The sequence below is a fragment of the Saccoglossus kowalevskii genome, chromosome 21 (genome assembly GCF_978046115.1).
Source record: "Saccoglossus kowalevskii chromosome 21, keSacKowa6.1, whole genome shotgun sequence".
In the NCBI taxonomy this organism is placed as follows: Eukaryota; Metazoa; Hemichordata; class Enteropneusta; family Harrimaniidae; genus Saccoglossus; species Saccoglossus kowalevskii.
In genome coordinates, this window is record NC_140661.1 from 19,668,392 (window position 1) to 19,693,102 (window position 24,711).

At 36.0% G+C, this 24,711-nt stretch overlaps 3 protein-coding genes across 3 annotated transcripts; 2 read left to right on the forward strand and 1 right to left on the reverse strand.

Moving 5' to 3' along the window:
* The first annotated feature begins 1,579 nt into the window (after nucleotides 1–1,579).
* LOC100374974 (E3 ubiquitin-protein ligase TRIM71-like) lies at nucleotides 1,580–3,837 on the forward strand. Its single transcript, XM_002734299.3, has one exon. The coding sequence runs from the start codon at nucleotides 1,612–1,614 to the stop codon at nucleotides 3,835–3,837; it is 2,226 nt and encodes a 741-aa protein (XP_002734345.2). The 5' UTR covers nucleotides 1,580–1,611.
* A 1,961-nt stretch (nucleotides 3,838–5,798) lies between these two features.
* LOC100374824 (dihydrofolate reductase-like) lies at nucleotides 5,799–8,951 on the reverse strand. Its single transcript, XM_002734298.3, has 5 exons — nucleotides 8,707–8,951; nucleotides 7,527–7,673; nucleotides 7,265–7,391; nucleotides 6,713–6,825; nucleotides 5,799–5,877 (listed from the first exon to the last, which is right to left on the reverse strand). Exons 1-5 carry the CDS (start codon nucleotides 8,949–8,951, stop codon nucleotides 5,799–5,801), a joined length of 711 nt encoding a protein of 236 aa, XP_002734344.3.
* Nucleotides 8,952–12,784: 3,833 nt separating this feature from the next.
* On the forward strand, nucleotides 12,785–21,764 carry LOC102803922 (dihydrofolate reductase-like). The gene is made up of 5 exons (XM_085495440.1): nucleotides 12,785–12,954; nucleotides 15,855–16,010; nucleotides 16,536–16,662; nucleotides 18,439–18,551; nucleotides 21,307–21,764. Exons 1-5 carry the CDS (start codon nucleotides 12,875–12,877, stop codon nucleotides 21,380–21,382), a joined length of 552 nt encoding a protein of 183 aa, XP_085351566.1. The 5' UTR covers nucleotides 12,785–12,874; the 3' UTR covers nucleotides 21,383–21,764.
* Nucleotides 21,765–24,711: the final 2,947 nt, after the last annotated feature.

Below are 24,711 nucleotides of genomic sequence, written 5' to 3' on the forward strand. Positions count from 1 at the left end.
CAGAGAATGGACGCCCAGGAATAAACCATTGTCGTAGGTGGCGCCCTATAGCAAAGAAGCGATCTGAAGTAAAATCACCATGTCACTGCGTTCGCGGCTGACAACTATGATTGGGTTGTTTTCGTCATCTTGAAAGAACTGCATTAAAAAGCACTTCAGTTGTCACGCAACGCCACAGTTTAACCTCGTTTGAACAAAAAACTAGCGTTGTTTACATGAACCCCTGGCATGAACCTATACCGGGACGCATATCGAAGACTACGGGGGTACAAAGACTGCAGCTCTTCAAATTTCGATATTGGTGGCCTACCTTTCACGACCGATATATATACGGCTTAGTGCGACGCGACACGTAACTAGCATTGCCTATGCGCTTAGATAGTCGACAAGTTAACATCAATTCATACATTTCTATCCGTATACCTACAGCACTTTTCCCGCAAAACTAATGAGGTTCAAAGTTCGTCAGTCCAATGATAAACTCCATCATGTGATTAGCCAGTGATAAATGCAGTTATCGTTATTGAAGTCTACATATCATTACGATAACGAGTAGTTTAGTTTCCATGCAACGTAACAGGTAATATAATAGCAACGATGTCGGGCATGCTGCTATACACCATGTATATTGTTATCCCCAGATTTATTTAATGCGTTCATGTAAACAATAATTGTTTAACATAAATAATGGTAGGAAAATTACACGCATCACTATGGAATACGCAAGAAACGATATATAAATGAGGACGGTAAAGAAGTGTATAAAGATGTGTATAAATAAATAAATAAATAAATAAATAAATAAATAAATAAATAAATAAATAAATAAATAAATAAATAAATAAATAAATAAATAAATAAATAAATAAATAAATAAATAAATAAATAAATAAATAAATAAATAAATAAATAAATAAATAAATAAATAAATAAATAAATAAATAAATAAATAAATAAATAAATAAATAAATAAATAAATAAATAAATAAATAAATAAAATAAATAAATAAATAAATAAATAGCACTTTACACGGCACAAAACATTTCAATCCTCACACTCTGACATATCGTTGATATCATGATACTCATATAAAGCCAAGAGACTCAAAACATGCTGTTACACCAATTTGAGTGCTATGACACTTCCCTTTATTGTAGCTAAATCATGCTATTCTATAGCATCGTTCTATGGAACTAGAGATATGCGAAAACAAACGGTGGACATATCCCGTTATTGACACAGGCGACCCGGGCTACTGTGTTGTTGTTGTCACTATGCAATTGCTTTAAAACATGACCTTTGTACTCAGCCGCGTACAAACCGCTATTCACTAAAACGGTCAGTCTTTTGAACGGGGTGTGTGCTGGCACTGGTTCAACAACCAGATAACAATGCGGTGATATACAATGCACAATATGACCAAAGCCATTGAAAAGACCGCCTAGCTATATACAAAGAAGGCTATTGTGAGATTCGAATAATAACATACCAACCCGAACGGTGCCCATGTTTGTAAATACACTCAGAAACATAAGGGGCTCTGATTTTATGAAGTATTCAGGTAACCAGGTACGCACTTTTCCAAAATAATCCCCGTCGCGTTTTTAGTCATGGCTGCCTCTGGACCAGGAAAGGAGTTAGACAAATTTCTTGATTTAATTGACGAAGATTACTTTAGTTGTTCGATTTGTTTTGAACAATATAAAGATCCAAAGATACTGCCTTGTCTGCATACATTCTGCGAGGCTTGCCTATTGTCGCTGGTAGACAGTACAGATAGTACTCAGGTGAGTTGCCCGACGTGCAAAGAAGGGGCTGGCGCGACAATGACAACTCGTGAACTGCGAGATTTGAGAGGAAACGAACTAATGATGTCACTCGTGAAAATATTCAACGAGAGAAGAAAGGTGACACGAGACGAAGGCGAATGCGAGGTATGTGAAGCCGATATTGCCAGTCATATCTGTGTGGACTGTCCACAATATTTGTGTCCAATGTGCACAGAAACCCACACTCGATTCAAGGCACTGCGTTCACACAAGGTTATAACAATAGAAGCCCACAACCAATCCAAACCAACAGACTCACCGAGTTTGATGACAGCAGATTTTTGTGAAGTTCACCGTGAGAGCAAACTCAAGTTTTATTGCGACACTTGTAAGGTTCCAGTATGTATGGACTGCACTGTTGTGAACCATCGGTTTCCCGAGCACGTACAACGAGACATACGCGACGTTGCCAGGCAACAGAAAGAACTGTTAAAAATAGACATTGAGACCCTGAATCAGAAATTCAAAATTTTGGAAGCAAGCAGCTCTGCAGCGAAAAACAAAATTAGTGCATTGAGAAAACTGTGTCAGAAAGAAAAAGAGAAGGTGAAAGAAAAAGCGAACGAAGTAAAAGCCAAGGTAGATGCGGAACATGATCACGTGATTGCTCAGTTGAAAACACAATATAAAGAAAAAGAACAATCAGTACAGAATGAACTGGATGAAATCGAAATGCATCACGGGAGACTGGCGAGTTTAAAAAGCTACCTGAACACACTGATACATCATGGCAATGCTGCACAGCTAATGTCTTCAAAAACGGATGTGATGACTCGCATCGACGAGGTTGTTGCCATGGATATAGAACCCAATTTCAGTGATGAAGTGGTTACATTTCAACCTCTTCCGGAATTCAAAGCGCAGGGAATTCTCGGATTCTTGGCAACTAAGAGAGACGTTTGCATTTCACAGTGCACAATTGAGAATGTTCCCAGACAGCTACTCAAAGGGGAGTTTATAGACCTAGTCATCACAACCAGGGACAAGGAAGGGACTCAGGTCGTTCCACAAGAAGAAGTGGAAGCTAAGCTATTGAAACCAGATGGATCATGGGCGGAACTTGAGGTTGTAAGTGGCAGTGATGGCGCCCACAAACTCTCCATTCGAGGTGAAACTGCTGGGAACCATGAAGTGTACATGACGATAAATGGTCAAGACATGCCAGGATCACCAGTTGAGATTGTAGTCACCGGACTGATAAAAACACATGGCAGAGATGGTAGTGGGGAAGGCGAGTTCAATTTTCCTCATGGTATAACCATTGATAAAGATGGACGTTACGTCACTGCTGACAATAGCAACAGCAGAGTACATATTGTTACTGAAGATGGCAGGTCCTGTAAAAGTATAACGTTCACAGAATTTAAGCAAAACTTCCGGCCATTCGACATAGCGATATCACGTGGAAACGAGTATTTCATGACTGATGCTGGTAACAACCAAATCGTTGTGGCGGAAAGCAGTGGCGACTTGCTTCGATGCTTTGGTCATAAAGAACTGAAAAGTCCACGAGGTCTTGCCATCAGTCCCATAGATGGCGCTGTTCATGTAGCTAATTTCAGCTCCAATACTGTGGAAATCTACACACAAGATGGTGAACACGTTGACAGTTTTGGTGGAAGTGGGAGTGGCGATGGACAATTCATGGGGCCAAACGATATCGATATCGATGCTCAAGGAGTCATATTTGTTTCTGATTACTGCAACCACCGTGTTCAGGTCTTCAATTCGAATCACCAGGTCGTCCGAATCATTGGCTGTGAAGATCACAATGAAGGTCGACTATGTTATCCTCTGGGCATTGCAGTGTGCAATAACACACTGGTTTACATATCTGATGAGAAACACAGGATTCTCAGCTACACTTACAGTGGGCAGTTTCTCTGTCGTGTTGACTGCGATGTGGATGGACTGAGCTATCCTCACAGTATAGCCCTAACGAATGAGGACACTCCTAAACTGGTTGTAGCTGACACTCATAACCATTGTTTGAAAGTTTTCTTGTAGTACACGTGTCATTCGGAGGAACAATGTTTGTGGACATAAAATATTTGAATATTACGCGTATGTCTGATATACACCTGTAATACATGTCACAATGTTTCTGTAATGTAAATAGGTGAAATAATTGTTCACACCATCAATATTTTTGTTGAGCTTCAATTGTTTATATTTACTGTAATCTAAACAACAGACGACCACAAAAAAACATAGTTGTAACTTTGAACGACATTGCTATCAGCATCAATGTCATTTTGACGTAACAAATGTATTTCACCGCTTGAGGGCGCGACTTATATAACAAAGGTTTATTGATGAGTTGTCATTTGTGCTAAATCCAGTCAACGCTTTGACCGTTTATTGCCAATAATCATGAAACTAGGGGGGTCATTTGGTCATACTGAACTGACAGTGACACGTATCATAATGAAAATGTTTACTACACTGTACAATTTTCTGTAATTTGTTCTGGGACGTCAAATGATGTGTACGGGTGTATGCAATGCCTCATAAGTCTGTTTGATTGTGTAATTATTTGATACTTAGAATAAATATGCCAGATACGACACAGCATTTTGATTGGTTAATGAAAGACAAAGGAAGTTGTTTCAAGTCAAATCGTGCTGAAAAACTGCATGGCCTACGATCGAAACATACCAAAACGAACTTGAAGATAATGATAAAGATCTTGCCTTCGACTGTTTCCCCACAGACGCTACCTATTATTACACCGTAAATTCAGAGGGTATGTAAATCGTATTGTAATAAAATGTGTGTGTTTTTGTGAATATGTTTGTTTCTTTATTGTAAACGTGTCGTGGAAATCAATGACGCATTTTTTCTTCAAAAAGAAGTATTATTTTTCCGAGCCTGGCGTGGTGAGCGAAAGATGTAATTTGGATATTTTTTCGTTGTTGACAAGATGGTTGCAATGTTTAACCCCAAACAAAATCATCTTTTCTGAGGTTGTCCTCGAGTATAAGCCCATATCTTACTTTTCCCGATTTTTCGTGTTCATGTTCATCAGGGAAGTACGGTAGACTGTGAACTTAGCGAAGATTCAGATCAGTCCAGTGTGAGTGACGAGAGTCTATTTGACGTCGACGATGCCCCTTGTTCGGACGATGTTATTTCAAATTACGCGAAAGTCTGTGAACAATCTGCTTGGTGTTTCTGTCAGTGCAGCCTCGTGAATATATGGGCACATAGTTTTCCACCACCACCCTACGAACTCAAGATTACATACTCAGCATCCAGACTTTGAAATAATTTGCACGCATGGAACAGTAGTGAAAACAGCATTTATTAGACAGTTGGGCAGAAAAAGAAATGAAAGAAACAATATGCCTGTCTCGATCAATCGCACATCCATAATGTTTGCATGTTGATACGCTTGTAAATAACATTAACGTAAAAGTCGAAACTCAATCCAGCCAACTATGGCTCTCTAAGTTGTTTATATATAATCAGATACTATTTCGTCATCATGCTTTGTTGCCTTTCCTGTTTATACCTCATGCGGGCGTTTTTATGGCAAGATGGCGCAAACGGAAGTCCTTTAGTTTTATGGTTAGCACCAGCGCTTGCACTCATTTTAATATATCAGCAAGCGCAGATCCTTAACATGAAATTTCAAATCAATTTGGTTTTATAAAAAGAGGGTTTTTAAGGGTTTTTGTCATGTATCATTAATTAATTATAGTTCTGTGACATGCTAACATTTTGGTAAGCACGAGTTATCGTGGGTCGGCACCAACTCACTAACAGCTAACAGTTGTGTGCACTAGAACAAAACTACCACTTCACGAAAAAAGACAGTGGAAAAAACGGACGAAGCAAATGAAAAATCAATACAATAACAAATGACTTTCCCGCCCAAAAGCGTGGAAAGCCTTTTTAATATTGTTTTATATTCCACCAACATAGTACTGGGTTGATTCATCGGTGCACGGTCTGCGGCAATATGTTCACACCTTTTTTTCATAAACTTCGAACTTATATTGAATTCCTTTCTCTTCTTGGATTTCGCACGGTACATCCGGGTCACTGTAAAATTTGTGAACAAAATGTTTTACTAAGAAGCTACTAGTATTCAATAAACGTCTCGGAAAACAAAGTTGTGATGTTTATGTTCATGCATCTTCGTGTATAATTTCTGGGGTTTTTCAGAATTATATGGCATCTCTGGTAAAGGGAAGCGTAGGTATCCGACTCAGTCGTTCAAATATTTACTCACACTCTACCAACGTCTGGTTACTAATATTTTGCCCTGGCCGTTACTTGATGACCGTGATGTTGATTGGTTGATAAATATAGCACACTGCTAATCTGAATATGCTAAGTGATGGCAGTTACACGTGTTTCCCACGTGCCATGTCGACTGATAGTTGTTACAGCTACTCCAGGCGGTAATGGAAAGTGAGTACCTGATTGAACAGTGGTTTGGTATCAGGACTACTGTGATTATAACTAGAACGTTCCCTCATGCATTGCGATCACACGATGATTTTACGGTACATTTCTAAGGGTACACTCACATGACACTGAAACCTGCCAATCGTCTACTCCCTGTATTATGCTTTAGCTAAATATAATTATCCATCCTCGTCGTCGAGTCTTGATCAAGTAAACAATTCACGTACTAATTTAAAGCGGGGTGTCGTCACCTGCGCATGCGTCAGATGGCCATAGCCTATCCTTGTTTACAAGCAAGCGTTTATCCATGAGCCTTTGCGTTTTAGCTTGTGTTGTTATCGTTGCTTGAGACTCAATTCCCGCGCGTGCGCAGGTGACTGTCCTGCCGCTTTAAATGTCAACATCTGGTTTCTAAGCTTTACTGTACGCATGCGTGAAACCTACAGACAACAATTACGCACTTTACCTGACAAGGTGGAATACATTTGTGTTAAATTCTGGAAAAAACGTATCACACTCATAATCCGCCATAATTCTTGTAAGATAAATACGAAAACAGAGCGGGGATTCCACAGATTCCTAAAAAGGTCAAATATAATAATGAGTAGTTTTAGTAGATTGTTTGATAGTGTATGTTGTTACGCCCTCTATATTATTATCAGCATAGTATGAATAACTGGTACGTACAAATAATACAAATAAGTACGAATAATTGTTTAGGAAGTAGGAATGTTCTTAGACAAATTAACGCGATCCTGAAACTATATGGATGGCCCCGTAAATTACTGTATATGTCACCTGACTTCTGCTGTAGTAAACCTTGGTAGAAACACTTGATCATATGTTTAAAGAGGGAGGGTCGTCACCTGCGCACGCGCGGGAATTGAGTCCCAAGCGACGATAACAACACACGCTAATAACGCAAAGGCTCATGGGTAGACGCTTGTTTGTAAACAATGACACGCTATGTCCACTTGACGCATGCGCAGGTGACGACACCCTCGCTTTAAAACCTTACCTTATAAATACCACTGCCTCCGAGAATGAAGACTTTGTCAACTTTGTCCGCTAGAGGGGGATCTGACAATTGCTTGACGGCATATACGAGAGATGTTGCCACCAAATCTACTCCAGTCGGACGTTCTCTACGAGGAAAACAAAACAAAACAAGGTTTGTCGGTTCTACGAAACACGTGTAAATTATTAAAGTAACCATTATTACAGAACAAGGAATAACTAGTTCAGTGCTATGACGTCATTCTTGTATTCTCGTCACTCACTTCAAATGTCTGCTCAATACTACATTGTATCTGCCATCTAATCTGCCTGGAAGAGAATTCCACGTTTTTCTTCCCATGACAACTGCATTCTGTTTCCCGCCTTTCTTTGTGTCAGATGTGATTCTATTATAATAGTCACTTTCTTTCCTGTAGGTGGATTGAAATGAAGTCAACATCAGTATGTAATACTGTCAAGTACACGTGACCTGTGAAACTGGCCAACTGTCGACACTGCTGACGTTTTTTTTGTTTTTTTTCTGACAAATTTGAAGGTGGAAAGTGTAGCTTGTTTCCAACATTTTTAAAGAGTTGATCTGGACAGCGAGTACATTTTTGGCGATAACTAAGCATGTCTTTTTAGCGAATTTAGCGAGAGAACTGATTCGCTAATTCAAGATGTCGCTAATGACTATATTATAAATTCAAAATGGCCAAGGCTCGGTAATTTGTATACAGTAATCCGGAACATAAAAATCTGAGGCGCTTCCTAATTACACTTGACAGTTTTTCTTTGTTTTTATGGAGGTGATAACTTCGCATTAGTTTTGGCACGCGACAGACTAGTATTGTGAAAACAGAAAATCAACAATGAAAACTGGGAGATTCGCTAAATCAACATTTCGCTATTACGTCATTTTACCACAATTCGCTAAAATTGCATGTCGCTTTTTCAACATGTTTTACAGTAATTATATACACATGGCTTCAGTGAATTAGAACAATATATTTTTTTCGAAACATTCTCCTTCAATCAAATATACTTCCATTACATATATGTGCTTGGCGTCGTTACGGTTCTGATCCCTGCTACATGTGTTAAGTCGTGTTGAAGCTAAAATGTGTCGACTTACGATGACTACTTGATTCCGAGCGCAGTTCAGGGAAATAAATCGTTTTCCGAACAGAACATAGACTAACCTTGACACGTGGCATAATAGCAGCAACGTTGTTTATTATTCGAGTAATAGCAAGTCTAACCCTGAACCTTTCCTCGATATGGGCACAGCCATGCTGGAGAAAGTCTCCGTTTGAAAATAACTCACAGTGAGTTGTTCAAGAGTTCTTTCCGGGGGGGATAGAATCTAAACCCACCCGATACAAGTTAGCATCGAATATATGCGGCTAGAATATACTGAAAAAGAAGGCTTATGAATATTATAATTATACTGTGCTTACTTACGGTAGATCCCATGGCAACATTCCGTTTACTCCAATTCCCATGTCGTTACAGACAGCAGCAATTGGAATGATTGTCTTCATGGCTAGTGTCTGTATGGTGACAAGTCTCTCGGTGACAGTGGGAAGACGAATTCTAACGGCACACGGTTCGCTTGCACACGTGTATGGCGAAGCGTATGGCCAGAGTCGTAAATCCGAACACATACCGGTAGAAATAAAAATAGCTACTTGATGCTGTCGGTTCATATTAATCTGCCTATATGTCAACACGAAGATAATGGTGACACACAGCAAAAACACACTACTTGGAATATGTCGATCTAAATAATTTGAAATACTATAATTTTAATGATATTGTATATTATATAGCACAGATTATAGTACAAATTATTGTGCTAAACTCGTTAATACGTGCCTACATACATATTACTTTCAATTGTGGTCGTTTGGATATATGCGAATTGGTATAAACATATTTCAATAGATATACTCAAGGCATTACCAATAAGGTGGAAAAATCACGTGACAATATAATGATAATAGGGGTAGTAAATCCTAGTATATGAACAGAACGATCATATAGTTGGTGGGGTCGCGCAAGGGGCATGCAACATGGCCGTGTGGTTGAAACTATGTCATGTATGTTTCATACCACATAAATGGTTAACGTGCACACTCAATATTTTACTGTAACTAGTGACTTAATTAGTGTCTGCTAGCAAATAGGGCAATTCTACCAGAATTATGATTTCCATATTTTAAAATTGTCTGCTAATTATTAAATGTCACCTATCGCAAATTGTAGTCCATGTATGTTTCATACCACATAAGTGGTTCAGGTGCACACTCAATATTTTACTGTAATTAGTGTTTTGATTAGTATCTGCTGTCAAACAGAGAAGTTCTAACATAATTATAATTTCCATATTTTGAAATGGTCTGCTCAACTTGAAAGTGGTCATGGGCATAAGGACGAAGAATTGATTGCTACCAGAAAATGGGGCAATGTCAAAGTCGCCATGCCCACCAGCACACAAGATTTGGTTTTCCCCTTCGCCTGTGACACCAGAGTGGACTTTGGGGAGGAAATCTCAATGCCCGTTGACTGGATATAACATCTGGATACACGAAATGAAGATGCATTGCTTCAAAAGCAAACATATATTGTGTGTCATGGGAGAAAACAAACGGTCCTGTACTGTAATGTCTTTTGTCATACTAAACCATATGTTTTTGCGCTTTACGCAATAGCACCTCTGACATAGGCAGCCTAGACTGGCCAGGCCATGGCAATTTTATATCTATTTTTCTTAAATCGTGGTCAGACGCGAAATCACCACGACTGGTCCATTCTGATGCGTCTTTATTTATATTGACCCGGAAGTGAAACACTTCCAAATGAGGAAATTAGGCGTGCGCTTGTGAAAATCTTTGCGCTTAAATTTTTTGGCCAATCACCTCACTACGCACGGTCATTTTCCCGCAGTTATTCCACCTAAAACCGAGCAAAGAAAAGTGGGAAAAATATATATTACAACTGAACTATTTCATTAATTGTCTGACTTCTGTAAAAAATGTAAACGAAAATTTTTATCGCGGACTACGTTGTGTAAAGTAATGTTATTGTAGTGAAATGGCGCACTAATTCGACTGATAAACGCAAAAAAGGGCAAAATCGTTTTAATTTACAAAAAATAATTTCCTGTCGATTGCCAGACGAAGAAATATAAACAAACGATAGTATTGATAGCTAACTCGTCCTACTGCCATTCAGTTTGTGCTACGGAAAGTAAAAAATTACCTTTTCAGTTTGAAAACAGCTAGAATCTTTAAACAATGCGTACGCTTTCACAGGGTTTGAAAATCGAACACCTGCATGTCAATGTTTTGGTGGGAGATTGAAGCATTTGTAGTCGTTTCACGCGAACTTGAACATGTAACGTCACTTAAATATACGCTGATGTCATTACTTTTAAATACGTTCTTTACGTACGCCGCGTGGACGTATACTACGTGTAAAACACTGTTTTCGCGTAAGATACAAACGTGTTCACTTTTTGATTTACAATGTCATCTATTCATTCTGACTTTATTGCAATACGAATATATGATGATAAATCATTAGCGTATTGTTACCGTACACCTTACATATATTTTTTGTTTCGTTTAACGTTGTATATTTCTTGTTATTCGAAGTTCGGTTAACGGATAACGAAAATTCGAGTTACGAAACTTGAACTTAGTCGTCGCGCTGCGCATGTGCGACATTTGTGTTGATAAACATTGATTTTCCCACAATCCAATGCGTTCTTCAAATGGAAATTACAAGTATGAGGTTTGACCTGGGCGCGACTTGCACTGATTACCGACGGTGACTCTTTCGATACTTTCCAATCACATGAAAATTGCATACGTAAAGCGGAAACGTCTCAGTTCGTACTCGTTGATCTGCGCAACAGTCAAAGTAGCCATCTTTGTTCTCTGAATGATATATTGAATTAAAATCTCTGACTCAATAGTTGTTGCCTTCTGTCCTTGATTGGGTGTGTGGTGGCAGAGATACTTTTGATGTTCTAGACGCAAGGAACTCTGGGAAGGAGAAAAACAACGTAAAACAACTAAAAATTCTTATGACAAATGCTCCATTCAAATAATTAGCGCCATCTAGCCACAGGGAGCCCAGGAACTATGATCAACTGTACGCACTCCCTATGAGCGGGGGGGGGGGTATCGGCTGGTATCTAGTGTAAGAAATAGACAAGGGATGAAGGCTCCAGCCAGCTAACATTTTTTAAACTCGATAAAACAGACAAAAAGAATGAAAAATAAAATCTAAAAAAAATATCAGGTTGAAGAATATTTAATAGCTGCTCCTTCAAATTTCGCCAAAGCCTTACCTACATTTTACCCATATCTGCAGAATAAATCAAGAAAACTACACAAATTTACTCCATTTAGGAATTCCTAACGGTTTGCCCGAACGCACGGCACAGTTGGAGGCGTGGCCTGTTCATCATTTGTCAACAACCAATCACAAGACTGGTTACGAACCACATCGAGGTCACGACTCGGTTAGCCTTGCTCAACTGGTTCGTAACCAGTATTGTGATTGGTTGTTAACAAATGCTGAACAGGCCACGCCTCCAACTGTGTCGTGCGTTCGGACTAACCGTTAGGAATTCCTAAATGGAGTCAATTTGTGTAGTTTTCTTGATTTATTCTGCAGATATCGGTAAAATATAGGTACGGCTTTGGCGAAATTCGAAGGAGCAACTAATATTCTTCAACCTGGTATTTTTTTTAGATTTTATTTTTTATTTTTTTCGTCTGTTTTTTTTGAGTTTAAAAAATGTGAGCTGGCTGGAGCCTTCATCCCTTGTCTATTTCTTACACTAGATACCAGCCGATATCCCCCCCCCCCGCGCTCATAGGGAGTGCGTACAGTTGATCATAGTTCCTGGGCTCCCTGTGATCTAGCGACAAAAAACATGCGAGAGTGCGTTCAAATTACTCTGTATGCGCTTGGTTGTGAAATTGTCCGTCATTAAGAATATCGAAAATCTCTAAAAACTGGATTATTGAACGGCCACAAATCAAAACGATGTCGACGAAGAGTTTTGTCACTAGAGGGCGCAACTTCTAGGAACGGCGTCTTGAGTTTTGAGAGTTAGGGCAACACTTCACACAACGGAGGATTGCGCTATCTATCGTTGACTTATAAATAGCATACAGAAGCATATTAGTGACATATTTACACAAATAAATAAAAATATAGTTAGCGTTTGACTCTCACAAAGTCAATAATCTAGCGAAATTTTCAACCGTTTTTTTTTCAACTGCTTCTCAAAAGTTTATGATGTCAATAGTTTGTACTCGAAATATAAGACAAAATTCTTTTAATAGATAAAATAGTAGTAGTTCAAAATGGTATTAGTATCACGGATAGAATATATTTTACGATTAAAAGTAAACAAAACTGAAGCGGCCCTTACGATTTTGCTACTGGCCCGTCCCCGATCTTACTTTGTTACATGTCAAAGGTTCAGGTCAAAGGTCGCCGACATGCGCAGTATTTAACCGCCTTATTCAAGTGATACACAAAATAAGACCGGTGTGTTACGGTCGAATCGGGGAATTATCTTGTTCGGTTACTACCTCGCTATTTCACGATGAAGAAAATTAGTCTTGTTGCCGCTGCATGTAACAACATGGGGATCGGAAAGAACGGGGACCTTCCATGGCGACTACGGTGAGTTGATTGTCATTGAACAATTATTGACATTTAATCTCCCCGATTATATTGTAACTCTTTTATTGAAATCATATCTTTTTGGGGATTTAAGATTAAAGTACAATGAAGTTTGAGCATGCTAAAGTAATTAAAGTTTCAGTGAGCGTTTGTAAAAAGTCGCCATCATTCACCGATTGTTTCCATGTTTCCGTGATATGATTGAACTTTGACCCTGGAGTCTTGACTTATTATCTTGCCGTATCAACCATTTATAAATATATATTGAATTAAGGGCCAAGAAAATAGTTTTTTACGGTATGAGTTCTTTGAGCCTCATCACTCTAATACCAACCCAGCTCTTCTAGTGCCCCTCTCACATTTTAATTGTGTATACCCTTATTTGGTTATTTGGAGGGGCATGTTGAATTACACTGGAGGCTGGAGTGTTAGGGGTTAGGGTTCAGGTTTGAGGTGAGGGGGGAGCTTAAGGAACTCTCTCCCAATGAGGATCTCAAGTTGCATCAATTGCAAGATTCTAAGACAAATTTATAGATATGCAAAACTAGTTTTTTTTTTGTCTCAGTCTGTTCCTTTTTGAATACAATAATATAATAACCTAGCTCTTATCTGTTTACTTTCCATCTATCACAATCTGTGTTAACCCCTATCTTTATAGCACATGAAGATTCCATATCTTTAAGAGATAATAAATTTAAAGACACAAATATTTAAAACAGAAACATTTTGTTATTCATATTTTAATCGGATATATTATTCATGGAATAAATATCGATTTTTGGAATCAATCCATGCAAGGACTGAAAAATTATTGTGAAAAATATTGTATATTATATTTGTCAAGTATATAATAACAATCTGTTTCACAATAATTTTTCTTCAACAAATTCCTTTACATACATGTAGGTCAGTAAATGCCTCTGTTCGCATTGCTCTTAGATTACTGTATTTTAAAACTACAAAATACAATTTGTTGATATTTTTCGGGTTCATGTTTTATAGATTCCCGCTAGGAAAGAGTTCCTTTTGCACCCCACCTCTAATTCAATTGTAAATGCCCCCTCCAGATAACTAAAGGTGTCCTTAGAAGGGAAATATACCGGTACAATTAAATTGGGGAGTGCTGGGAAGTAGGGCTAGGGTTAGTTAGGGTAAGGGGAGCAAAAGGAACCCTTTTCCCCATGCTATTTTAATAGTGTCACTTCACAATAATACTGAATAAAATGAAGATTAATAGATTCTTTGTAAAAGTGAAATAAAATTAGTTTATCTATTGAGTACTGGGTTTTATGTTATTTAATTAATGCATGGATGTAAAAATAGATTTGTCTGTCAGTCAAACTCCTTCAAACCAGTTTTCTATTTCAATTTTAATTGGCTAAGAAAATATATTCTTGCATCTAACTGAAACATAGGATGACATATTTGTAATCAACGATTTATGAATGTTCATGACTTGTGTCATTACCGATCTACAAAAGTGATTTATTTGGTTGATAATGTTCATAGTGGATATAGGGTATAATTTACTTTATCACTGGTACTCACGTTTCTGTCTTTTAAAAAGTTAATTATTTATGAAAATAATTATTTTGTGTAATCTATTTTTTTAAGTCTTATGATCACAGTATTGTTTGTTTATAGCAACAGCCGGCAGCACAATTTTTGGGGGTGTGAAAAATGAATAGATATGTAAAATTTGCAAATGTTGTGGTTAAAAAACAACTGTGATGAAACCAAGGTCGATAGGCAATAGGTGTGCGTCTGTTCCGCTATAAAAGAGAAATTTCACTAAAGAACTATAATGGGGTAGGCATTCCAGACTTCTTGAACTCGAATATTATTTATGGTGTTTGTGCAGGACAGTCGAAAATCCAAGATAACAGCAAAATCATGTGACTGATTCAAACTATTTGTTTACTGTCTAGAAAAGTTTCGTATAGAGATGCAACATGGCAAATTTTAAAATAGTCGGATATATGAGGCATTAGTAAAAAAAATTACTTCCTGTTTAGAAGAAATCACAGATAACAGACAAACCACAAGACCAATCACAATGAGTTTCTCGTTCTCTAATAAGCATATATAGATGCTAATAAATCAATTACAGATCAATGTGTTCAGTGGTTAGGAAGAAGATTTTTAAAAGGTTTTTAGCTATTTTTCGGGATAAAAAATTTGCAAAAAAAGTCATGTGAGCACTTTTTTATTCAAAAAATAGGTAGCCCATTTATCAATACTGCTACTACAAAAAATTCAGAATTCCTAGGCCTTCAAAAGGGGTTTAATATTGCCACTTCCTGCGTAACTTTAATAAAAAATGGCTGCCTTGAACCTTTCAAACAATCAAAATTGGGTGCACCAGTTCACATAGTCCCTAATGTACTTGACAAGTTTCAGAACTCTACAGACAAGTGTTCAAGTTCTAGGGCGAAATTAAGAGAAATTTGAACAAAAACAATCAGGTCTAAACGTACTTGTACCCTAATCATTGATGGCAATGATACTAACTTTAAAAATTGTGGAAAATTTTATGAAAAGGCAAAGTTAACTGATTACCAGTTTAGGAGTTCAATAATCATATGATCAGACTGAACTGTTCATTACATGTTTTATGTTGACTGGATTCAAAATCATCACAGTAATAATACAGTAAAAAGGTGAAATTTTGCCACGTACTGTAAAATACTTTATTTTCGCTTGGAATTAATTTTCACTATTTTGGCTGAAGGAATAATTCAGTGAAAATAAAATCCAGTGAATATACCTTTTTTCCTATATTTCACATTCAACTGATTCAAAAATCAGTGAAACTATATTCCACACAAAAGACCCAGTGAAAATTAATTAATTCCAGCTAAAATAAAGTATTTTACAGTACTAGTTTGTTTTTATTTCAGTAAAGAAATGAGTTTTTTCACCACAGTGACATTGGAAACTAAGGAACTTGGAAAACAAAATGCTGTTGTTATGGGCCGGAAGACTTGGTTCTCAATACCGGAAAAGTACCGACCATTAGCTGGCAGATATAACGTAATTTTAAGCAAAAACTTGAAGTAAGCATCTTAGTTGTTTTTTTACCTGCATATTATCTTGTCAACCTGTGCTAGAATTATGCTTCATTAGCTGTGCATAGACCTATAGAATTTTCAAATACGCATCAACAATATAATCACGGCGTTCACTACATTGCACCAATGGTGCTCTGAGGGGCAGTGAGATGAGTTTTCTCAGAAAAAAAAATGAACAAAATGAGTCTCGCTACGAAGAAAACTCTCTCTCTAATTCTGCGAAAGATTTATTATTTTGACCTTCCAAACACGAAAGTCCAATTTTGTCAGTTTTCACAAAATAAACACACCAAATGTAATAAATGTTAAATTATGCCCATTTGGTCCAAAATTAACAAAAAATTATATAAAACACATGAAAATGAGTAAAATCATTTTGTTAAAGTTGTGAAATTACAACATTATTTAATTGAAGGCGTCACAGATGAGCCCATGGAGTGGTGTCATGTACTATGCATGAAGATTTGAACATATTATCTCTGTTTTTAATCAATTTATTTTATTTTGCAGAGAATGTCCATCAGGAGCCGATATGTTGTCAGAATCACTGGATGATGCAATCAAGCAATTGTCAGAACCCCCTCTAGTAGATAAAATTGACAAGGTCTACATTATTGGTGGAAGTAGTGTTTATAAGGTCAGTGAACTTTGATGGTACAATGTAACATTATTTAATGTTTTAATTTGTTGTTTTCTCACTGAAGGGCTTAATCAGCATAAGCCTATAGTACAATGTATATGCTGTGTTTCACTCACTATACGCCACTCTACAAATGCCTAGCTACAATGCTAGTAATATCTCATTATATAGCCTAGAATCTTTGCAGTGTTCCACTCACTATACACCACTCTACAAATGCCTAGCTACAATGCTAGTAATATCTCATTATGTAGTCTAGAATCTATGCAGTGTTCTACTCACTATACACCACTCTACAAATGCCTAGCTCCAATGCTAGTAATATCTCATTATGTAGCCTAGAATCTATGCAGTGTTCCACTCACTATTCACCACTCTACAAATGCCTAGCTACAATGCTAGTAATATCTCATTATGTAGTCTGGAATCTATGCAGTGTTCCACTCACTATACACCACTCTACAAATGCCTAGCTACAATGCTAGTAATATCTCATTATGTAGTCTAGAATCTATGCAGTGTTCCACTCACTATACACCACTCTACAAATGCCTAGCTCCAATGCTAGTAATGTCTCATTATGTAGTCGAGAATCTATGCAGTGTTCCACTCACTATACACCACTCTACAAATGCCTAGCTACAATGCTAGTAATATCTCATTATGTAGTCTAGAATCTATGCAGTGTTCCACTCACTATACACCACTCTACAAATGCCTAGCTACAATGCTAGTAATATCTCATTATGTAGTCTAGAATCTATGCAGTGTTCCACTCACTATACACCACTCTACAAATGCCTAGCTACAATGCTAGTAATATCTCACTATGTAGTCTAGAATCTATGCAGTGTTCCACTTACTATACACCACTCTACAAATGCCTAGCTACAATGCTAGTAATATCTCACTATGTAGTCTAGAATCTATGCAGTGTTCCACTCACTATACACCACTCTACAAATGCCTAGCTACAATGCTAGTAATATCTCATTATATAGCCTAGAATCTTTGCAGTGTTCCACTCACTATACACCACTCTACAAATGCCTAGCTACAATGCTAGTAATATCTCATTATGTAGTCTAGAATCTATGCAGTGTTCCACTCACTATACACCACTCTACAAATGCCTAGCTACAATGCTAGTAATATCTCATTATGTAGTCTAGAATCTATGCAGTGTTCCACTCACTGTACACCACTCTACAAATGCCTAGCTACAATGCTAGTAATATCTTATTATGTAGTCTAGAATCTATGCAGTGTTCCACTCACTGTACCCCACTCTACAAATGCCTAGCTACAATGCTAGTAATATCTCACTATGTAGTCTAGAATCTATGCAGTGTTCCACTCACTGTACACCACTCTACAAATGCCTAGTTACAATGCTAGTAATATCTCATTATGTAGTCTAGAATCTATGCAGTGTTCCACTCACTGTACCACCACTCTACAAATGCCTAGCTACAATGCTAGTAATATCTCATTATGTAGTCTAGAATCTATGCAGTGTTCCACACACTATATGCCTAGTTACAATGCTATGAACTATTGTATTTTCACTTTTTTTGCTGAAGGAATGAATTCACCGAGAATATCTTTTTTTCCATGTTTTACATTCAAGTCATCAAAAATCAGTCAAAATGCATACATACAAAGCAGACAAAATATCTTTCAGTAAAAATTAATTCCAGCTGCAATTTTACAGTATTTTGTATATTATCCTTGTTCAATTAAACACAAATTGTTTCTGTTTTCATCTTGTAGGAATCTCTGGAATCAGCGGCATGTTATCGTATTTACCTCACTAGGGTAATGGCCGACTTTGACTGCGATACATTCTTCCCAGAATTTGACACAAATTTATTCAATCTTGTCAGGTAAGTGTGTCAGTTACATTCAATGTACATGTACGTATTATGAAACTATGTGTGCATTGTTTATAGATGCTGTTTGACAGTATGAAGACTGGATTTATATTAGGTTAAATGCATACTGTGGAATACTTTATTTTCACTGGAATTAATTTTCGCTGAAAAGGCTTTTTGGGCGTTTTGTATGGAATTTATTTTCACTGATTTTTGATGAGTTTAATGTGAAATATAGAAAAAAAAAGTATATTCGCTAGATTTTATTTTCACGCAATCATCCCTCCAGCGAAAATAAATTCCAAGCAAAAATAAAGTATTCTACAGTATTAATTAACTTAATTTGTTTAATAATTGGTCAATATTATACTTTTCCACTGATAAATCAGCCCATATAAAACGATATACTTTCATGTTGGCCATCACTTCAGATTTGATAGCTGGATTATAGCAAATATTCACAATATGGCTATAAATAAACTTGATGGATAGGTTTATTGTTGGGCCATACAGTAACAGCCAAAGCTGAGGATTCATGAGGGATCCTCACTTGACTGCCATTTAAAATAGATATTTTAATTTAAATTATTAATTTTTAAATGATTTGAAATAATGAAATTATTTAAAACATTTTCTGTATTTTTGAATTTTAAAAAAATCCAGCCATTATAATGTGAGAAAAATGTACTGTAAATGCATTAATTATTCACTGGGTTTTATTTCGATTATTTTTGCTGATAGCTAAAATCCGCTAAATTAAATCTGTGTGAATATGTAAAATAAAAATAAAACTCATTGTTTTCTTGACAAATTCATGAAATTAAAAAACAGTGAATATGCTCAAAACATTAAAATAGTGAAAATAAATGTTTTTACAGTAGTCATTGCCCAACCCTCTTGTTTACATTAAAATATTTGATTACTTAACAAAGTATGAATACATGTATAGTTCTTGAAAAGAATATTCAACAACAGCTGTAACTGTAAAAACATTCCATATATATGTGCATTTCATATAACAAACTTTATAAATTTTCCCATCATTTGGTAAACAAAATTTGCCAATTTTTATTTTAACTAGTGGTTATGAGAATGTTAAAAAAAGCTAAATTACCTTTGAATTAATTGCTCTGCTTTTTAGTTCCACAGTCATTGTAGTGGGTGGAGCTTTTCATATTGGTGATTGTCCATTCGTTTATCGTCTGTCAACAATTGCATTTTCGACTACTTCTTGAAAACTACTAGCTCAATTGTTTTGATACTTGGTTATGTAGGTAACTTGGCTGGACCTCTGTCAGATTTGTTTATTTTGCGTCAATATCTTCAATTCTCTATTTAGAACAAGTATTTTTTGTTAAAAAATATGTTTGAATGGACATTGAGCAGTTGAACAAATTTGTAACAAATTTTTTTCGAAAACAACACTTTGCATAGAACATCATTTTATTTTTCCATTTGACAGCGATTATTATCTAGTATGTTTGGTTTTTAATGCAGATTATGTCAGTTACTAGTAACAGAGGTACATTACTTGGGGTTTCCAACTCAGAAAAATGCGAATGCGCATGCCCGACTGAAGTATTCAAGACAACTTGAGTATAGAATCATTGTGACAAATAGCTGTACAGAACAGAATTTTTCCCGCCACAATTTTTAGCTACATTTTCATGCATTTTTTTTATACTTTCTTTGTTATTTTTGGACCAAATACACATAACTTTGCATTGCTTACAAATCTTGATCATCTGAATCTGAAAACAATTGTGTGTTCAATTTGTTGAATAGTTATTATTATCAAAATTATTATGGTAGTTATAATTAAACAATAATGTACTCCCCGATGGCTCATAATGAATGAATACACACTTTGCACGACAAAAGCACATTATGGAGTGCAAAGTGTGTTGATAATTTGGAAGAAATGACTGAAAACATTCAACAGAATCGCCTCTACATTATATGGGCCTTGTAATAAGCAACAATTTCACACACACAAGCACAACACAGCAATCATCAATGTGCAGCAATCATTTCAAAATAACATGTATACAAAAAATAGACAAACTTAGAACTCCCTATCCTATATGATGTTAACGTTGCGATGATCGGGGTGACCAGTGATGTGTCGATGGATTGAAGCTCGTAAACCAGACAGCTTGCACCCCATCTTGCTTGCGAGCTGAAGCGTAAAATTCCCGCAGCAAGTCGACGAGCTCAACGACAGGAAGGTCTTCAAAATTGGTGGCGCATGCCCCTTGAATTCAAGCCATTCTAGGAAAAAAACATTTAGTCCGCTGTGAAGTATTTTTTTCATTTCTTGCATTTTCGAGCACATATAACTGGGATTCGTCGACATCGATAAAACGAGCCATCGTATTTGCCTTTGGTGAGCTACGTTTATTTATGCGTTGGACGTCAGTAATGAGTGTTTCTCGCAAAGTTGGGATTTGCAACGATTTGTGTTTGTCGTTATGGCGAGAATGACATTTTTCATGTAAACTAAGAACAAATAATTATTTTTCATATATAACAGAGTTATTCATTTTCAGTTTTGATTTTAATCGTTTTCACCCCATAACTTCCTTTATTATTAAATGCCAGTCTCTTTATTTGTTTTCTAAACTCATATTGATGCTCAATAATGCAATACCTTATCGTGAATAATCTAGGGCAATGATGTCATAAAATTCGCTGGTATTGACAATGCTATAATATAATTCTAATTATAATGCAGTTGCATTTTTTCTGCACCACTATGTTTTCACAGTGACCCGGATGTACCAAGCGAAATCCAAGAAGAGAAAGGAATTCAGTTCAAGTATGAAGTTTATGAAAAAAAGTAGTTATGAATAAGAGTGAGGATTCTTAACTATTTCATGAAATGTATCATGTTTTAGCAGTATTTCCATGGTCAGCTCAAAGGTCCACATTGTCTACTACTCAATATATTTACATCCAAACTGCAGTGTTTTTTCCAGATACTGTAGAACACTTTATTTTCCCTTCAAAATTATTTTCACTGAAGGAATGGTTCAGTGAAAATAAAATCCAGTGAATTACCTTTTTTTCTATATTTTACATTAAACTTGTGAAAAATCAGTGAAAAAAAATTTCACACACAACACCCAAAAAGTCTTTTCAGCGAAAATTAATTCCAGCGAAAATAAAGTATTTTACAGTACATATTTACATTGATCAAATAGCTGACATGGACATATATTGTTGTTTTTCAGCGCATTTACTGGGCATGTTTTAAGCACCCAAGTCAAAATATGTCTCACAAAATATTTTTTCCTTCGTTTTGATCAAGATCTGTAGGAAATGGGAAATTATGTCCAATTGGTCGAAAATTGGCAAAGAAATCATAAAAAAATATGAAATTTATTTAATGTTCCCCCAACATTTTGGCAGGAAAATAAAATAATAAATAATGAAAGTTAAAATATATGATTTTCTTGTTTCATTCAAGGTTTTGAGAAATATCCACAAAATTGAAATATGTGTGTCTGCAAACTATCCTGGGATGGAGCATAAGAAAATGTGTAGTCTAGTTTTGTATGTGCTTTCAAGGTTCACAGTGACCTTTGCGATAACCACCTAGCCATTTTGGTCAGTTTATCTCATTAGCCATGCAAATTTATTCAACTGGCATATATTAACGCATAGCCATTGGTGGACAGTTTATTACATCTTATTAGTCATGCAAATTTATCCAAACATCACATACAGTGGGCCGAAAGTTGAATACTCTTTGTTCATTGGTCAATTTAAATGCTGTCTGCATAAATCATGTTATTTCCAGAAGATTGATACTTCTAATTTTCAGTCAATTTTCAAATTACAGTCAACTAAGTGATTACATTTACCAATGGTTGATTCTATCTATGCATGTTAAGCGCATATGCTTTATGTTATTTTAACTGGAATGTACATAATTTTGAAAATGTGTTACTTTTTGCTGTATAAGCAATCATGGATGAAACCTAAATAATATGTTACCAAAATGATATGATCTTTATTTGAAATGGTTAATTGCACATGAACAATTTTTACTTATAGATTGCATATTGTTAAATAAAGCCAATTTCTGGTCAATTGTTTTTTTTCCAGAATTGTCTATCTGACTGTCTGACTGACTGACTGACTGTCTGTCTGTCTGTCTGCGTGCTAACAGAATTACTAGTATCTCATAACCTAACTATCTGATTAGTTTTGGGTAATAATTCTTGTATATTAAGTACATAATTTGCATAATAATTGATTAATTTTTACCTTTTCCTTGATATCTCAAGAACTAATCATTATGTTTACAATAAAACTTGATACATAGACAACCAGGGCAATGCCCAGACTTGATCTAAGTTGCATAATTTCTATGATAATTACTGGTAGTCAATTTTCAGCTTTCCCACTAATATCTCATGAACTATGATTGTCACATTTTAATGAAACTTGGTTCATAAGTTCTCTAGAGGTAATCCCTGCAAATTATTTTAGATTTAAAATTTGCATATTATAGACAGTTTTCTGATATCTTGATAACTGTCAGATTAAACGAGGTGCACAGGTACTCTGCAATAAATGACAATGCAAACTACATATTTACAATGAAACAATTATGTTTCTTGCTACCAGCCAACCGCCAAATAAAATTGAGGTTCAATCTTTTCTTTACATTTATTCAGACACTGTATAGCACCTCTGTCAGAGGTCTTGATCATTGAGTTTTAGTCTTGTGTGGAATTTAGGATTTTCCATCTACAGTCTTACAATGAAGTCCGGTATAAATTCATGAAGAATATTTAAGTTTCTATAACCTGTTACATATAGAATGAAATATGTATAATTGTGAAACCTGCAAAAATTGTGTCATCCCATTGTTGAGAAGAAAAAAAATTTCTTAGTATTATATACTTCTATCATATTGCTTGCACCTTATGAATCTCAGAGGTTAGAGCTATACTCACAAGGCTAATTTGTATATGATTTTACAAATATTTTCTATTTTACCTATGTGCGTCAAATACTGTGGAATACTTTATTTTCGCTGGAATTAATTTTTGCTGAAAAGGCTTTTTGGGCGTTATGTATGGAATTTACTTTCACTGATTTTTTATAAGTTTAATGTGAAATATATATGAAAACTTTATTTTCGCTTGGAATTTATTTTCGCTATTTTCGCTGAAGGAATGTTTCCGTGAAAATAGTGAAAATAAGTATTCTACAGTATCCTCTGCTAAGCTTTCTTTGATTCTCGGGTGACTTTTACAGTCAGCTAGAATGTTGGCAATATAGGGCATTTGCATTGAATTGCCATAGAGGGCATACTTTTGTTGTGAACAAAGCCTTGTGTTCGGGGGGGGGGGGGGACTTTGATTTGCTTGGCTGATAACACTTACCAAAGACCCAAAGAAATACACATAAGTTCATTACGTCTTGTCTAGCTATATTCATCCAAACTGTCAGCTGAGGTAATGCCTCTCTGCCTCCTTCTCTTGCAAAAACTTACCAGTGATGTGTCTCTCGGTTAAAGGACTGCGAAGTTGCTACTACCGTGTACAATTAGTAAACAATCTATAAAATTCCCCAATTACTGTTCTAAAGAAACATACTGTAAGATAAATCATAATCCAAGAATGACCTTCAACAATACATGAATTACAATACATATGAATCTTCGCAACACCTGAACACAATAAAGAGGTCAAATGGTGTCCCAGGCAGTTCTCTAAGAGAATCCCCATATATATTGCATCCTAATTTAAGAATACACACTGGATTATAAAAAAAAAACACGAAATTTTCATAACTCGTATATGATATGTACGAAAGGTTTACAAATAGAAAATGCGTACCGTGTGTATTTAAATTTATAATCTAAATCTGCAATATAATCACGCATTTTGTTGGCAATTGGGCGCAATATAGGTGGATGAAATAAATGCACAATACTGTGACAGCAAACTTTTACAAAATAGAGAAAATAACTTGTTTTAAGCTTACTAAGAGTTTCCTGTTTGTTATTTAATGATTGCATCCAAGCCGTTTAAAAATCTGTCCTTATTGACGTTTGTTTTCAATTGTAAAACAATCTTGCGGGTACGTTGCAAGCTAATTTATATGCCGTGTTTGCGTGATTACTGCTTTCCCAATCTAATAGTAAGTCGGTAAA

Coding starts and splice junctions, on each gene's coding strand:
- LOC100374974 (XM_002734299.3), top strand. CDS start 1,612: ATGGCTGCCTCTGGACCAGGAAAGGAGTTAGACAAATTTCTTGATTTA.
- LOC100374824 (XM_002734298.3), bottom strand. CDS start 8,951: ATGAACCGACAGCATCAAGTAGCTATTTTTATTTCTACCGGTATGTGT. Junction 7,674..8,706: donor ATGTTGCCATGGGATCTACC/GTAAGTAAGCAC, acceptor ATCCACCTACAG/GAAAGAAAGTGACTATTATA. Junction 6,826..7,264: donor GAGGCAGTGGTATTTATAAG/GTAAGGTTTTAA, acceptor TGACCTTTTTAG/GAATCTGTGGAATCCCCGCT.
- LOC102803922 (XM_085495440.1), top strand. CDS start 12,875: ATGAAGAAAATTAGTCTTGTTGCCGCTGCATGTAACAACATGGGGATC. Junction 12,955..15,854: donor GACCTTCCATGGCGACTACG/GTGAGTTGATTG, acceptor TTTTTATTTCAG/TAAAGAAATGAGTTTTTTCA. Junction 16,011..16,535: donor ATTTTAAGCAAAAACTTGAA/GTAAGCATCTTA, acceptor TTTATTTTGCAG/AGAATGTCCATCAGGAGCCG.